This window comes from Festucalex cinctus, chromosome 7 (assembly GCF_051991245.1).
Source record: "Festucalex cinctus isolate MCC-2025b chromosome 7, RoL_Fcin_1.0, whole genome shotgun sequence".
Taxonomy (NCBI): Eukaryota; Metazoa; Chordata; class Actinopteri; order Syngnathiformes; family Syngnathidae; genus Festucalex; species Festucalex cinctus.
Window position 1 is genome coordinate 8624738 of NC_135417.1, and position 18196 is coordinate 8642933.

The following is an 18196-nucleotide window of genomic DNA, read 5'->3' on the forward strand; positions in this document are numbered from 1 at the left end:
CGTATCGTCCTCCAGTGACCCTGACAAAAGCTTTTTTTTTTCTTCTTCTTCTTTTTAAGCTATAGGGCCAATGAATCTGATGATGCGGTGTGCGTTTGCAGAATACGGCCTCTGCATAACACATTTGCATCTCTTCCCCATGAGATCCTCCCAGTCTGACTCAACTCCAATAGCCAATTAGCCTTTTTTTTTTTCCCAAGGAAAGAAAATGGCAGGGCTGATGCATTCTGGCTGGCTGCAGATGCAAGCTAGAACATAAAATAATTTGCATTCCAAACAGGTAGACAGCTAAAAAAAAAGAAAAAAAGGAAAAAAAGAAAGAAAAGCTTTTCAACAGTGGGAGGACAAGCTGCTTGAGAACACGTAGCAAACCAAGGACAAAAGCTAGCATCAACATTGTAATTAAATAATTTTAGGTGTTTTTTTATTTTTTATTTTCCCTAGTACAGTATTCTCAACACGCAGCCAACTTCACACTCGGAATCGGGGGCGAGAGGCACCAGTGGGAATGCTAGGAATTCATCTGAACGAGTAACTCTTAGCGCAGAGCGTTAAAGGACGCACACTGCAGTGGCAAAACGTCAACGAGGTAGCTGCACCCTGTCAAAATCGCGACTCCCCGGCGAGAGCTGTTGCAAGTGCGCTTACTGTGGTGATCACAGTGCTTTGTAAGCACCTTACAAAACACCCTATCAAAGCACTATAGTCTGCCACGCATCACAAGTGCAAGTCAAAGCTTTCCAGGGAGCATTTTGATTTAATGCAGCAACAGCAAGACATCTTGTTTTGTTTTGTTTTTGTTTTTTTTAATCCGCGCCCACTTCAAACTACGGTAGATTATTTTTCTTTTATGCAACGCGCTATTGCGAAGGAACATACATTGGCATGAGTGAGCATATGCCGGTGTAAAATGTGCCAAATCTCCATGGCGCGGTTGTTGAATTGCATGAATGGAGTCTCATCAGTCACAAGGAAGAAGCAATTTTACAACATATTGTGTTAGCAAACAGCCAGGAGCCTCGGAAATTAAATGAAAGAACTGTACTTGGGCTGAGTGATCACACACACTGCTGTGGGTTGGCATTGCAATCCTCAACATGGTGGCGTTGGTCTCAAGAGAATGCTCACAAGTGTTCAGTGGCATTTAGAGAACAAACTTTTATCCTTAATTCCAAAATATGGAGGTAGTCACAACATTGTGGGGCGAGCATTGTATTTTGTATGTCCTTGATCTTTGGCAGAATCAAGACTCAGCACTGATCATAACGTTCATCCACATGTTCAGGTGGAAGACCAACACAGAGCCGCAACATCCTAGTGACGAGCCTGGTCACACACTGCTGTGGAGTGGCACTGCAATCCTCAACATGGTTTTATTGGTCCAAAGAGAAAGCCCACAAGTGTTCAGTGGCATTTGGAGAACAAACTTTCATCCTTCTTAATTCCAAACTATGGAGGTAGTCACAACATTGTGGGGCAAGCATTGTATTTTGTACGTCCTTGATCCTTGGCAGAATCAAGACTCAGCACTGAGCATAACGTTCATCCACATGTTCAGGTGAAAGACCAACACATAGCCGCAACATCCAAGTCACGAGCCTGGTCACACACTGCTGTGGGATGGCATTACATTCCTCAACATGGTTGCATTGGTCTAACGAGAAAGCCCACAAGTGTTCAGTGGCATTTAGAGACCAAAGTTTCATTCTTCTTAATTCCACAATATGGAGGTAGTCACTTAAACAACAATGTGGGGCGAGCGTTGTATTTTGTATGTCCTTGATCCTTGAAACCCACAAGTGTTTAGTTGCATTTAGGGAATACATTTTCATATCATCCTTCTTTAATTCCCAAATATGGTGGTAAAGAACAACAGAGTCATTCCTTCTCCCAATTGTCGTGATAGGGTCTGATAGACAACTCTGTGGGATGACTGTTGTCATTTTAGAGTAATATGCCTGTTTTTGATCAAAACTTGAGCATGCTGTTTGTGCTGGAGTGACCAACACAGCTAGTTTGGTCGACCTGCCATCCCACAGCTGCGTGCCAGTATGTTATGACCTCCATCATGGTTCTTCATTGAAATTCCTGCCAAAATTTCTTGTTTCTTCCTTGTCAGTTTTAAGAGTTTCTTCGTTGACAACACTCAGCCAAACTTTACAGAATTGTGTCAGAGGGTTCCTCCATTTCGGTAGTAGTCAAAATGAAATCCAGACTCAATCAATACGTGACGACTCCATCCCACAGCACTGTGTGACCAGACACGTGTGGCTGTTTGTGCTTCTTTCACACGTTACTGAGGCTCTGGCGCGTTAATTGCAAAACTGTTTCTTTCTTGTTACGCGCAAACATTTTGAGAAGACCAAACTAAAGTCGATAGAAAACAGCAGAATAAGCTGGCAAAGGCGGCGAAGATTTGGCACGATTGCACCAATCGGCCATCGTTTTGTGAGGGAAATAAACTGGCTTTCCAAGAGTATGGCGCAATAAAGATAGCAAACAAACATTTCCTTCACACGAGGACACCTGCTTATAAAAACGAGAGCTCGTAGGCTACATATAGTTTATGAAAGCACGTACTATTTGGTTTGTGTGTGCGCGCGCTCTTGACTTTTCATATCCGTTCTACTTGACACGAGGTGGGCGTCTTGCGAGGTGGGCAGACTGAGGTGTTGAACGTGCCGTCGCTATTTCTATTCCCGTAAACATTTCTCAGTATTTGCAGTTGTCTGAACCGGCATTTATGAGGCTTTTGTTCCACGCAAAGTGAATGAGGCAAGGGTGAGGTGGCCAATGGAAAATGCAGAAGTTGTAATAAACACGAAAATCAGCATTAGGAGCATATAAGAGATTTTAAATGGACTGTGACATAATTACATCCACAACTGATTCAATTAGATTATAGATATTAGAGAAAATTGACCCGTATGTAAATGGTTGTGGTCTTTGGAGTGCTTGTCCATTCATCAAGGATAGTTAACTCATTAGCTCCCAAACGTATAAATACGTCATATTTTAAATGAGTGTCCCAAAGACGCATTTATACTTTTTTTTTTTTTTTTTTTTTATGCCAGAGCATAGAGAAGGCTTTGATGCAGTCTCTCTACTGCAGAAAATGGTTGAGTGGCAGCAGAGTATAAGAGATCAACCAGGCCATGTTAAAACAAGCTGATTTCCCCACAGTTCTAAGCAGAATTGAGAAAAACGATGAAACTTAGCTATGTTCTATTGCTAATTGCTGCATAGCGGAAACGGATAGGAATATACTTTTTTTTCCCCCTGATAATAGAAGAGACTCTAATCTCTCTTCTGGTATGTTCCATATTTTTATAGCAATAGAACATAATATTTCACGGGCCTTGAAAAATCAGTCAAAATCCAGGAAAACACTTAAGTGAAAATGGTTGGGAGTGAATGAGTTAATAACCAAGCCATCCGCCCATGCGTTGGAAGCAAGGCTGGGTGAAGATCCAACGCCACTTTCAAGTGACGCCAGAGCTCAGCCGCCACAACTCCACAGAAGCACGATCACGACAAAGCCAAATGGCAAAGCAAAACTGCGGCGTCAGCACAGATTAGCATTTGTGCGTCCACTGCCATATGCACAGATTCATCACTGGTGTCAAACTCAAGGCCCGGGGGTCCAGATCCGACCCCACACGTCATTTTGCTGAAATACCAAATTTGCAAATTGTCTTCACCTTTAACTCATTTGCGCCAAAAACATATAAAAACGTTCTATTTTAAATGTTTTAAGTGTCCCAAAGACGTATTTCTACGTTTTTATGATGAGGCTTTGATGCAGCCTCTCAACTGCAAACAATGGTTGAAGAAATTGTAATTATTACTCAAACGGCCAGCAGGTGGCAGTAAAGCAAAGGAGATTAACCAGATAATGATGAACCTTAGCTGTATTCAAATGCTAATTGCTGCAAAATGGAAACAGATAGAAATATACTTTTTTTTTTTCCTGATGAAAGAAGAGACTTTAACCTTTTTTTTTTTGATAGGTTCCACGTTTTGATAGTAACAGAACAGAATATTTTGTGGGCCTTGCAAAAATTAGTCCAAATCCAGTAAAACAGCCGAGAGTGAAGGGGGTTGCTTCTGTCAAAATGGCTGCCAGTCAATAAGTTAAAAACAATGAAATAGCAAAATATTATATTTTAAAATAAAAGTAATCATATTTGAACAAACACTTTTTACTCTGATTTGCCTCTGATTTCAAAACTACGGTAGTTACCTCAGCAACCCCACTGGCTACACCATAAACGGAAACGGACACCATAAGGAGCAGAAGGGGGTGAGCAGTGGCTCATTTGCATGAAAGGACCGCCCCCTCAAAACAGGTTCCCTTTTTTTTTTTTTTTAATTTTTTTTTTTTTTAGCAAGGCTAGTATTCTAGTTTGTTCCCCACATCCGGTAAATAATCACAGCAACAGAAATATGCGAGCGCAATGTCAATGTTGTCACTTCCTATAACAGCAGCTCAAGTGATAAGCGAAAAGCGGCATCCAAGGACGCAAAACGATAAACAGGCACGCACAAGGCACACTGCGACCTCCATCTCGTGTTGCTGGGCCCCCCCTGAAGGAAGGTGCGACCTTACCAGAATGGTGGTGACAATGAGGGTCTTGTTGGCGAGCGTCTCCGACACGTTAATATCCAGGCTGGTGGAGTTCATCGCCAGGGTGTTGTTGGAGTACCAGATTCCAATCTAGAAGAGAGGGCGGAAAAAAATAATTAAATTAAAAAATGAAGATAGAACATGTCCTTCAAGCTTCATCACAAAAACGATGCTAGCCCTTGGAGAAATAGGATTCAATTGTAGAAGGTTACAGCCACAATATCAATGTGACAATTAAATAAAAGGAAACAAAAAAACTGAGACGTTAACATAGACTACAGCGAGAGGACGATGACTGTTATTGTAAAGCGTTCGTTATAGTAACATGAACATTTGAGAAATGCTGTAGGCCTATATAAGACACATTGTAAATTAGGGATGTAACGATATCCAAACATCACGGTACGATATCACGATATGAAGGTCACAATATGATAATTATCAATAATTATCACAATATTGTGGGGAGGTTGGCGATACAAAAAAAAAACAAAAAAAAACCGCACACAATATTGTCTTTTTCCTCCACATATTGACTCGGTTCACATGCATATTACGTTAACATTAGCGTGGATTTTAAACAAAGAAGGGCCAAAACATGCTTTGTGAAAATTCAACTGCACTGAAAATACTAGCCACCAGAGGGTGATAGAACTGCACAACTGGAAATCGACCCGACTGTTTTTAACAGATGCGCTGCTTTTAATATCGTGGCATAACGTCGATGATAGTATATTGCGGCAGTTTTAATATTGCGATATCACGATACTGTCAGTATCGTTGCACCCCCATTGTAAACATTGCAGAGTTTGGAAGTCACAAAGCACAAAAACTTTCTGTACTTGAGTAGATTTATTTTTAGGCATTTGCAATTTGCTAGAGTGTTTATTTTCTGATGACTTTTTACATTAACTTCCTACATTTAAAAACATTTATTTTTTAAAGTATTATTATTATTAATTATTTTATCATTTAATTATTATAATTATTATTATTGAATTATGTTGCACATTACTTTTTTCAACCGTGATACAGCTCTCAATTGACCAAATCGTGGCAATGACATGAAGGAACGTGAACCAGGAAATATTAACAACAACAGCTAAATATTCACAGAAGAGATTATTTGATTTAAAAGAGTCGTCAACGGCAACATTTTCCCACTCGTCTCAGCGGACTGCACAAACATAGCGAAAGGTTAAATTGTGGTGTAAATCTTGTAGAATGTTTAAACATCATTAGTAGCTTACATTAAGTCTATTGGGCTATTAAACAGAGAACCTTTGCAATGCTAACCACTTTGTTAGCCGTCATATACAGTAGGCTACTCGCTGCCTTAATTGAGCCCAATGGGGGGGGGGTTCCGCCAAACATGCGCCGATGCAGCGTTCTTTCATTATAAAACACATCAAGTCACGGGCGTGGATGTATTTTTCTTCACTAGCGTATTTCACGTTTATGTGACACTAAAGCCACTTAAGTACATAAGTGCGCCATTACCTTCTAACTGGCGCGCAATGGCGGCGAACAAAAGCTATTGTTTTCGCGATGCATCAGCCAATCGTGCGACGACGGGGAAAAAAATAAATAAAAAGTTTTTCTTTTTCCTCATCCCACTCTGACATTTTATCCCGGCGCTGAGCTGAAGCGTTAATTATAACAAGTGAGACGCCAAATTAAAGAACAGTGGAGTTTTATCGGCTGGCATTTGGCGCTAAACGCGGGGGCGCCTCGTAAATGAGCGCCCCCATCGAGGAGGGGGGGGGGGGGGGGGGGGGGCGAGAGAGAGAGAGGAAGAGAGAGAGTGGTCTCATCCAGTCAATGAAGCGAGCACCCATGTGTGCGCTCGGGCTTCATTTAATCCCACTTTTGAAAGGGACACGGCTGGTCAGTTTGGTGGCTTGACAAATATATTTTTGCAGATCAAAACGTTCAACAAAAACAAGCTCTCTTTGATTGAAGGTCACGGGGATTATCCAGTTTTGAAAAACAGACACAAAAAGACATAAATAAACATTGAATGCGAGTAGGGGAGCGCATGATAACGATTATTCTGATTTATTACGCAGGCCCGAACGCAGCTCCGGCTCATCCTCGCCTCCCTAAAGTCATTAGTGAAATGAAGAAAAGTGCAGGGAATTGTTACAAAAGCGTCGCATGATAAAAAAAATAATAAAAAAAATCCCCTCAATGTAATGAAATAGCCTTCGCAATGGCCTTTTTTGTCCGCATCGAAGTGAGACAGTTCAAAGGGAAACCCAAAATTGCTTCCTTTTCTTCATTGTTATTATTCTTAGGGCAAATATATTGCCACTTTTTACAGGCGCCATCATCCTGGTGAATATTTATGTCTGGTAGCAGCCGCGGGCGTCCTGTGGAATTTTCAGCAAATTCAGCCCCCTGGAGCCAGTTTCAGTTACGAACAAGAAATTTAGGAGACGTGTCAATCACGAGGAGACCCACAAAACGTCTCAGAAAGAGAATAGACACAGGCGGGGGCGATTTTAGGATCAGAGGAGCTCTCGGCCAGGCAAGATCAATTTCACTGTTTTGCACTTTTTTTACCACAGATGTAACCATCCTCCTCTCCCGTAGCACACGCTACCACACCACACCGCACCCGTCGGTTTTCCATTACAACTGCCGCGCGCCGGGAAGGGGGCGGCAACGTTTGAACTGTCCAAGCCAAGCTTGCACTCCCGCGGTGCGTGCGGATCTGAGATAACATTTCACGAGTGGCAAGTCGCGCCAACATTAAACCAAATTTACAATTTAATATGGAGCACCATGGATGAAATATTGCGATTCACGACCGGCTCGCGAAGCTTATTTCTGAATGGAGAGCTCTGCCGCTGTCATGTGCTGAAGTTGGATCCCAATGCGCAGACACAAATAAAGTTTTAACTATTTATTCACATCGAGAGGCGTAGAACACCGTCCAGCTAAAATCTTAGCGACAAGAACAGCTAATTTCAAGAATGAAATGGTTTTTTTTGATTGAGCACGGGGCCTCCTCAACATGTCTTGACGCAGAGAGAAAGTTGCAGTGCTCAAGAAATCAGATGTGATGACTCAATGAGACATGCTGAGGAATATGCAAATGAGCAGTGCGCTGAGAGGGAGGACAGGGTCACCAATGGAAAGAAAAAAGAAAGATCAAAGGAAAGAAACATGAATCAAAGTGAAATCCAGCACCAAACAGACACCACCTGCCACCCACGTGGTTACAAAACCAGAATCTTTCACCAACCCCAGAAACCTCTAAATTCCAACAGATTAGGGAGTTTTTAAGAGACCAGAAGAAAAACTAAAGAGAGGAAGGAAGGAAGGAAGGATATCCACAGACACCAGCCTCCTTTTTTTTTTTCTTTTTTTTTTTTCCTGGTGGTAGATGGCCTTTTGAGTATTTAAGGTTGTCGACCGCTGCACGTTTACCAGCTGGAAGCATCTTTCTATAAAGTCAACATAAAGCAACTTGTGTAGCATTTTGCAAAGTACACAGGTGACCTGCAAATCGCCGGCGGCGTAATCCCAAAAAAAAAAAAAAAATGCAGCCGCCGACTGCTGACCTCTTTGTGGCCTCCTCGGTGTTTCTCCAGGATCCGCAGGGTGTAGTTGGTCCTCTGACCTTTGCTGTTGAACTCCACGTGCCCTGTCAGGCCGTCGTACTCCACCTGGCACAGACAAAGACCGTGACGTACCACAGGAAGCCAAAACCGACAAAACGCTGTCGTTCATTCAGCCAGCGATGACTCTCCATTAAGCGAAAATTGTTTTCATGTTGTTTTGAATTTTAGATTTAATACAGAGCAGTGATTTCATTGAAAAAATGAATTGAAATTAAAGATGTGAGTGATAACTGGTATCGGTACTTACCCATCTCTGATTTTGTAAAATGTTTGCACTTCCTGAATTCTGCCTAGCAACGGGTGGCAAGGTGTGTGAAGCAAGCACAAAAAATATGTATTTTTGAGCAATTTTAGAAGCCGTTTAATATCTATTGACGCCAGAACTTAAATGCAAATTTTTTATTTTTCTTTTTCAGATAAATTGTCATCGGCCAAGTGCAAAAATCATAGCTGAATTCTGCCGAGGAAAAATGTGGCTAAAAATGACGTGATCGATTATAAAAAAAAATTAAATAAATAATAATAATAAATGAAAAAAAAACAACCTACATTTATTTCATATATATATTTTTTTATATCAATCTGAAAAAATTACTGTACAATTTAAGCATTTTTTTTTCAAATTCTATTTTTCAAATAATAAAAAAATATTCTGTCAAGCAATGTGGTGAAAAGTTTAATGCAACTAAGAAAACATTTCAGCATTTAAAAAATAAAACCATAAATAAACAAATAAATAAATAAATAAAATAAACCACAAATTTTAAAATACATATAAAATAAAAACAAATAATATTTTTTTTAAATCAATTAAATACATTGAAACAAAGTAGAAATGCAGTACAAATAAATGAATGTGGTTTATGGCATTTTCCCCTAAGGTGCTATCTGAATTCTGCCCGGCAACCGGAGGCCTACTCTGACTTGAACACAAATTTTATATATATATTTTTTCTTAAAAGCAATTCTATTGCTCTACAATAGCTTGCTGTGTTCACTAGCGAGCTCAAATTGCATTTCAATTGTTACACTGGACTGTAAATGAAAAACTTAAATTGTTTTCACCGGTATGCGGTCTTCTTACTTCCTCCATACGAAAACGCGACAAAAAGGCCGCAAACGCAGACATCAGCGCGACTATCCGTGTTTGAATTCACTCGGGTGAACAAGTTTGTAATGGCAGCTTAATACAAGCGTCAATATTTGGCTCCACTACATCAATAGCTTATCAAGGGAAGAATTATCATGATGGCGTATCGATATTTGAGACGTCCTTTGAGAGTGTCGGAAAAAAACGACGAGTGAACGGCGAGCGAGGGGCAGACACGGATCGGCGGCTTCAGTTCGACGAGGAGCGAGCGCCAGATGAGATTTTAGCGCGTATCAACTTGAACGGGGCCGGGGAAATGTACGAGGAACGTGGAGGACGGGGCTCACCGTGATGTTGACTAACATGGACAGATGTCTGGCCGGTGGGGAGGAGGCAATGAGGGACGGGCGCCCGGGCTGCTTTGACAACACGCCGTCCATCTCGCACACACAAAGACACACACAAGGCCGAGGCCACATGCAACATGAGATGAGGATGATAATGAAGCTGCCGTTCATTCTCATTAATCAGCCAGTGACGAGACAAGTGGTCACAAATCATAATAACCATGACAGCGGGCAACATCTCCTCCCCAGGATTTCATTGGAAATGTACCAAAAAAAAAAAAGAAACAAAAAATAGCTACTATGTTACATCAGGAATACGCTCCACAAACATGGCGGACATGCTGCGCTGAAACTATTTTTAACTTGCCAAAAAAACAACAACAACATACATTTTTCAAATGGACACACAATTAGTGTTAATTTGATCAGCCATTTTGAAATTTAGTCTTAGTTTTAGTCCAGCTTCAATCACGTTTGTTAGTTTTCAGTCATGGTTAAAGGCCGAGTCTGCCGGTTTCACTCTGGAAAAGGCACTTTTTAAATACAGGATTTAAACAAACTACCGTATTTTCATGACTATAAGGCGCACCTAAAAGCCTTAAAATTTTTCAAAAGCTGACCATGCGCCTTATAATCCAGTGTGCCTTATATATGGATCAATATTGAGCCGCCACAGGTCTTGCTGTGAAGACGCTATCGGTGACCCTGCATGATCGGTGACGCGCAGGCGCAGAAGATCCCGCCATCTTGGATCGCTAGCTAATACTAATGCTTTACCTCAGAGAAAATAATAAAACAGCTCTTTATTCATTTTGGGAGTGAATGGAGTTGTCTGAAAGCTGGTTTGTAATCTATTAATAAAGTTTGACTGACCTATCTGGCTGTTTTGTTGACATTCCCTTTAGCGCAGCACCATCTAATGGATGCATAACGTAACCCCAGCCTCTACTGTAGCGCCTTATATATGGAAAAAGTTTGAAAATATGTCATTCATTGAAGGTGCGCCTTATAGTGCGGAAAATACGGTACTTCTCAATTTACAGATCAGGGCCTGTCTTCATTTCTGGTGATGATTTTGTCCTAATGTTTTTCCGGACGCCGCATGCGGATTTTCTAACCTTGCTCTCGCAAGGTGAATTCTCGTTGTATATGTGCGTTCACAAACCCCCGGAGAATACACCGCTCCCGTTGATAACCGCAACAATCACAGAGCGACATTGGGGGCGGGGATATGCAAATGTGACGAAACCAGGAAGCCAGCCATATTCACTTTGGATTAAATGAATTCAATCGTGTTACCAATTGAAGCGATTTCTTTTAGTTGGTTAACAATTTCATTTGTAATCCTAAATCGGTTCAACAATTTTCTTTTTAGAGTGTAGGTCATTTTGGGAATGATTGGGTACCATTGAAGTAGATCATCTTTTTCTTTTTTTTTTTTCTTTTTTTTTTGTTGTTGAAAGATTGGGACCGGCTGAACTAGACCAATTCGGTCGTTTTTGGGACTGAATTGGAACTGCTGAAAAAGACAAATCGGGTCATTGTGGGAAAGGTTGTGAACAAAGTGAAAGCAGAAGAGCAGAAGAGCTGGGAAAAAAAAATTATGCAGACAGATGAGGTGATTTGGGGAAAAGGTTGGGATTGCGAAAAGATTGCGTCATGGTGGGAAAGGTTAGAAGCAACCAAATCGACAGACGGGGGTCATTTCGGGAAAGGTTGACAACCACGAAAAATCGATAGATGTGGACTATACATACATACATACTATACATGTTCTCAACTAAATCGGTTTTCAACCAGAAAATTCGAGAATTTTATGTCTCAGAACTCCAAAGATCCGGCTCTCAACCAAACTGAAAAAAGCCGAGCGTACCTGAACGCGACTCACTCGGGAGCTGAGCTAACTCAAATGCTTCCTCCGTAGCACATTCGTGTTCAAAGTTTGTTTGGAGCAGACCTATTCATTGTTATTTACGCAAATCTTTTTTTTTTTTAGTTTTACATCGTGTATTAGCCCCTAATCATGGGTCCAAAGAAAGCAAGTGAAAGTGGTAAAGCTGGTGAAGAAAAGAGGAAAGTAGTGCGCAGAACTATTGAATTTAATTTTTTTTTTTGTTTTTTGTTTTTTTTTTTTCATTGTTTTAGATATGATATCTAAATAATTTTATTTTTTATTTTTCTACCCTTTTCTATTTATGGTAAACAGTATACAGTGCAGTTAATGGTGTAAAATAGTAAAAAAAAAAAAATTAAATTAAAAAAAAACTTGGAAAAAGTGTTTTTTTTTTACTTGGAACGGATTACAATTATAATGGGAAACATTTTTTTGGATTTTGAACAAATCACTTTTAGAACAGTCTGGAATGGATTATGTTTGAAAACCGAGGTTTGACTATATATATATATATATATATATATATATATATATATATATATATATATATATATATATATATGTATTTTTTTTATGGAATTTCTCTGATTTGCAGTGCATTGATTTTCACATCAAAATCCCCCCCCCCGGAACAGACGCTCTTTTGGCGCGATCCACATGAAGCAACTCCCACATGCCGTGATAGGAGAACGGTGCGAGTTCACACGTTACCATGCGCAGGTAGTTCATAAGGCTGGTCCCGTGTTGCCAGATCTGAGGCGAGGTACAGCTGAGCGGCTTCACTCCGATTTCCTGACTGCGGTTGAGCTCCCGCACCGCCCCCACCACCACGTGCACCGCATCAAACATCAGCGCTGACGACAGCTGCGCAAGCAAGAGCGGGAAAAGGGGAAGGAGACGGGTGAGGGAAAAGGCACGTCGGCAGGGGAGAAGATGGATGGATGGGGGGGGTGAATACAGATTGATATATCAAAAATCATTACATACAAGAAAGAAAAAAAAAACTACGTGGCGTGTTTGCATCATCGTGAAACACAATTGGATGTTAATTAGCTTGCGTTGGATTGTTTTGGGCGGCACGGTAGTCGAGTGGTTAGCACGTCCGCTTCCCAGTTCTGAGGTCTCCGGTTTGAGTCCAGGCTCGGACCTTCCTGGGTGGAGTTTGCATGTTCTCCCCGTGCCCGCGTGGGTCTTCTCCGGGCACTCCGGTCTCCTCCCACATTCCAAAGACATGCATGGCAGGTTAATTGGGCGCTCCGAATTGTCCCTAGGTGTGCGTGTGAGTGTGGATGGTTGTTCGTCTCTGTGTGCCCTGCGATTGGTTGGCAACCAGTCCAGGGTGTCCCCCGCCTACTGCCCAGAGCCAGCTGAGATAGGCGCCAGCAGCCCCCGCGACCCTTGTGAGGAATAAGCGGTCAAGAAAATGGATGGATGGATGGATGGATTGTTTTGCCGTGTGTGTGTGGAGAAGAAGGGGTGCGCCATCTTCAGAATTTTGAAGATGGTGCCTGAGGGGGCAAAAACAGACTCGTATGAAAATAGTATGAACTGAATATGAATTCATAAATAGCTCAAGAACAAATGTGTTAAAACTGTTTAAAAAAAAAACAAAACTCACTTTTAAGAAGATTTCTGCTGGGAGTCTGGATGCTTTTTTTGTTGTTGTTTTTTTTTTTTAAGACGACAACAAGTGAAAATCATAAGCTCAAATACCTTTGAGCATGCCTGTATTATTAAAAATGGATCAGTGTAATGGTTTGGTGCACAATGAATTGTGTCATCTGTAAAGGTGAGTGCGTGCAGCTTCATTTCCTTCCATAAAATTGATTCAACTGCTCATTTTTTTTATTTATTGCATCACTCATGGCTCTAAGACCTTTGAAAAAGAGTAGACCCTCAGTACTCACCGATACCGATACCAACTGCCGATACCGGTAGTACATTTTGACAAATGAAAAAAAATCACTAAAAGATATTTTTAAACAAATATATTTCCTTTAATTTTGACAAAAAAACTGCACAGTCACTCTTCAATAGTCTTAACGCTCAAAATAAAACACAAAAATGCTCTTTTAAGTTAAGATTCACAATTTTGAAGTATTTCCAAACCGTGAAGTTTTGGTGAAAAACTGCTGCAAGCTAGCGCCACTTACAGGCAAGGAGGACTCACTTAACGTCTTCCCCACTTGAAAAAAGCCTGGAATCGGCCCGATACCGATACCTGGTATCGGTACTCGCCCATCCCTAATTAAGGGGATACTTGACTCATTGAGCCATTTTCAGTGGGAAAAAGTGAATATTTTGTCTCTAATTTAATGTGTTAACTTCATTATTTTTCATGTACAATTAGTTTAAAAAGTATTTTTCCTAGTTGCTGTCAACTGATGATGACATCACCTGTGCTGAGGAAGTAGGTAACGGCCAATCATGGCTCACCTGTTTTCTGCGTTTGGTTTGTATCCTGAGCCATGATTGGCCGTTACTGACTTCCTCATCACAGGTGATGTCATCATCAGTCGACAGCAACTAGAAAAAACACTTTTTAAACGTATTAATTGTACATGAAAAATAATGAAGTTACCACATTAAATTATAGACCAGAGGTGTCCAAACTTTTTCATTTGAGGGCCACATCCAGGGAATCAGAAGGAACGCAAGGGCCACATGAAGAGAAATGAAGAGAAATTGTGTTTTGTCTTAAAAATTGTACAAATAATTTATTTGTGCTGAGTTTTGTTTTTTTAAATTTAGTTAGTTTTAATTAGTTTTCAGGGTGGTTCTGTTAGTTTATTATTAGTTTTAGTAAATGCTTAGTTTTAAGTTAGTTTCAGTGTTTTAGTTTTTTTTTTTTTTATGTGCATTACTTGTGTGCAATATTTAAAAAACACCATGGGCGCGGCGTCATTATTCGAGTTTATATAAAAATAAATCTACTAAAAAAAATCACATTAAAAATCATCCCCAAAGGCTCATGCATGAAATTAATTACCAAAAACTAAAACAAAGGACGTTTTTGCTATAATTATAGTTACCGGTAGTTTTATTTTAGTTAGTTTTGTAAACATAAAATGTAGTTCCAGTTAGTTTTCTGTCTCTAAAAAGCATCTTCGTTTTTATTAGGGGTGTGAATTGCCTAGTACCTGACGATTCGATTCGTATCACGATTCACAGGTCACGATTCGATTCGATACCGATTAATCCCGATACGAATTTACAAGTCGATTGTTGCGATTTTTTTTCATTCAAATTTAGAAAATACTAATCAGTAAGCTTGTAGAGTGTAAGATTTATATGAAAATGTATTATTTATTTATCTGAAATTTCAGTCTTATAGAGGTTGTAATCTGTTTCATGTTTAAACAGCATTAAAATAAAATATTAAGGCTTAATGTTCCGTTCATATAACATTCTTCCATGCTCAAGGTGTGAATCCTAACCCGAAGTCAGACGTTTTGTTGAATATTTTTCCATTAAAAATGGAAGTTTAAAAATCGATTCACACACACACAAAAAAAAAAAAAAAAAAAAAAAAAGGCAATGATGATAAGACGTTGAATCGGTAAGACTACCGAATGAACAATTCTGAGCTCGATTTTTTTTTTTATTGAATCGATTCGAGAATCGCGCGATGTAGTATCGCGATATATCGCCGAATCGATTTTTTTTAACACCCCTAGTTTTTATTATATTTCATTAACGAAATTGTTTCTTGAATTTTATTATTTTTCATTAGTTTTAGTTAACTAAAATAACCTTTAATAGCACCTGTGTTTTTCGACACCCTCCCTTCTTACTTTGACCATCTCCAAACATTTTGGTTTTTATTTTATTTGAACTGAGTCAAATGCCATTTTTAGGATCTGTCGTGGGCCACTGAAAAATGGACGGTTGGCGATTGAGCACAATTTTGAGGTCGTGTATGATATAATAATACCAAGACGAAGTAAAGCAGTTTCGCATGAATGCATTTTTTACAAATGGACTGACCGCTGGGCCGGGGTACGACAGGTCGCAGCCCTCGTTCCACGACAGGTTGAGGCTCCGGATGAACTCCAGGTAGAAGGGGTGCGTGGTGTTGAACATGGAGAAGCCCACCACGTTGGACTGCTCGTCCACGATGTCGTCCAGCCGCATGAGCGGGAAGTCCTGCGAGAAGACGGCCACAGTTGAAAAGTGACGTGACGGGTTGTTGACACGGTGGCGTCGCGTCGCGGCAAAATACAGTGCAGAGTCAAGTGTGGTGAGGAAGCGAGGGAGTGACAGCATCTAATCTCAGAAGACGCTTGACGACAGGGAGAAGGACAAGAGCGGCAATCGAGTGAGACAACAACTCCGCTTGTGTACTCGTACTGTGTTATTATATTCTTAAGCACTAGCTTCGTTATTTGAACGACCTTTTGGACAGGAGCCATTCTGCTTGCAGCCGGGCAAAATGCAACATATTTAATGGTATTCTAAAATGGGAATTCAAAAGGTAAATTACAAATTAGCTGGTGTCAGGCAACTCGGGATTAAACCCAAATTTTACATCTGTTCTAAATGTACAATAAAATGTACAATAAAATATTTTTCATACTTTTTTTTTTTTTTTTTTTTACATAAAAGTGTGGAGATGTTATAATAGAAACACGGCTGCATCTTTTAGTCATCGATACAGTCATTTAATAATAATTCAGAAAATTGAGTTAAAATTAAAAAGAAACACTGTACTGTAAAAATCGAGTGTGATATTGATTTCTGTTGGTCATTTTTCTGCCACGAGATGGCATAACTGCATTTGTGAGACGTTGGCGACAGCTCAGTGCATTTTTCTTTTCATATTAAGCACTATCTAATCTTTAACAAGGAATGACTTGTGAAATTTGGCACATTTTTAAAATTGTAAAAACACAAATTGACCCCAGTCTAATGAAAAAGATGCACTGTACTGTAAAAAAAAAAAAAAAAAAAAAAAAAAAAAAAAAAAAAGTGTGATATTGATTTGTGTTTAGGTCATTTTCTGCCACTAGATGGCATAATTACATTCGTAAGACATTGGTGACAACTCAGTGCATTTTTTTTAAAATATTAAATTAAATTCTGCACATTTTTAAAATTGCAAAACACAACTTGATCACAGTCTAATTAAAAAGATGCACTGTACTGTAAAAAAAAAGTGTAATATTGATTTATGTTTAGATCATTTTTAGCCACTACTTTTGATACTTACTTGAAATTAATGGAACAGTCTAACACTCAAAATCGCAACAGTAATGTTAAAAAAATGCAAGTTAAAAAAAACAACGCCTGTACATTTTCATTTCAGACAGTTTTAGCGACCCTGCAAGGGATCGAAGCGCGAGCAAACTGGAGGTTGACCAGCATCCGTAACAGATCTGCCTTTTGAAGTTTATCTTTTGAGGCTTGACGGCGTACGCTCGTCATAGCTTTGCATCTTAATGGTGACTTTTTTTGCACAGCGCCGCATGTAAACAACATCGAAATAGCATGTGAGGCACGTACGGAGGGCGGACGAGGGAGGGAATGAAAACAGGCAGCGGAGTGAAGGCTGCATGAAGCGACACATTAATCGAAATGCTAAAGACGGGGGGGAAAGGCGTCGGCGAGCTTTTGCTCGTCCTCTGCACTTTTCCCGCGTCTCTTTTTCCCCAAAGCGTGCTTTGCATCGTTTTATCTCTTTTTGTGCGCTCATAAAGGGTCTCGGCGTTGGAAAAAGAATAGTCTTTACTGTCCTTGTGGTGAAATTGGAATGGAAACACACAAAAAAATGACAATGAAAGTGAAAACAATGTGAAAAATGCATTGGGGAACAAGTAGAAATATAGAAATCATAAATAACGCATCAAATGAAATATGATGGTTCGGTCCAGAGCAATCAGTACTGCTCTTGTAATCTTACACTCTTGCGAGCGTTGCTAATATATTTTGCGCTTGTAAACATGATGGCAATATTGCACTTGTGTAATTGTACATGTCGAAATTGCACTTGGGGTATTGTACTTGGAACACGATAAGAGCTAATGGGAATAATATGAATAATGCGCTCGGGAGTTATTACACTTGACTTCAAGTCTCTGTAAAGGGAAAATAAATATGGAATGTTCGCAACACTTTTCTCCGTTGACATGCAACAGAGAAAAGTGTTGCTAACATTCTAGCCATTTTTGAATAATTAAAAAACTTATATTAGATGAGCTCTGAATACACTGAAGCCATGACCCACTCACCGGTCAAATGTCAATCAAACACGTCCAATATGACCTTTCTTATGTTTTTTTTTAATTACCTGATTTTATTACCTGATCCCTGAGAATACAGGGTCAGTCAAAATCATCTGACACATTTGTAGGTTTAATAAAATACAAATAAAGTAAAGGAACAAAAAAGTTTTTTTTTTTTTTTTTTTCAAAAAGTACACATAAAGCCATTGTTTTTCCATATAATGCCTTTTTGTTTTGTTTCTGTAGAGTGCCATTATTTTTTGTTTCTTTTTCAGTTGATGCCATGAATTGGACTGGCGAACATCGCGCTTTCATTGTGGAAACGTTTTTCAAAACAAACCAATCTGCAACACGACGAGCGTTCCGTTTGCACTTCAAACTTGGCAGA

General features: G+C 39.8%; 1 protein-coding gene across 8 annotated transcripts in view; it reads right to left on the reverse strand.

The window, feature by feature from the left end:
* grik5 (glutamate receptor, ionotropic, kainate 5) overlaps positions 1–18196 on the reverse strand; it is a 155413-nt gene that overhangs the window by 24638 nt on the left and 112579 nt on the right. For all 8 annotated transcript variants that reach the window (XM_077528360.1, XM_077528356.1, XM_077528357.1 and 5 more), the window contains 4 exons: positions 15575–15733; positions 12299–12451; positions 8197–8301; positions 4610–4717 (listed from right to left, as the gene is read on the reverse strand). In XM_077528360.1, coding sequence (XP_077384486.1) covers positions 4610–4717; positions 8197–8301; positions 12299–12451; positions 15575–15733 — 525 coding nt within the window. The remainder of the gene's footprint in view (positions 1–4609; positions 4718–8196; positions 8302–12298; positions 12452–15574; positions 15734–18196) is intronic.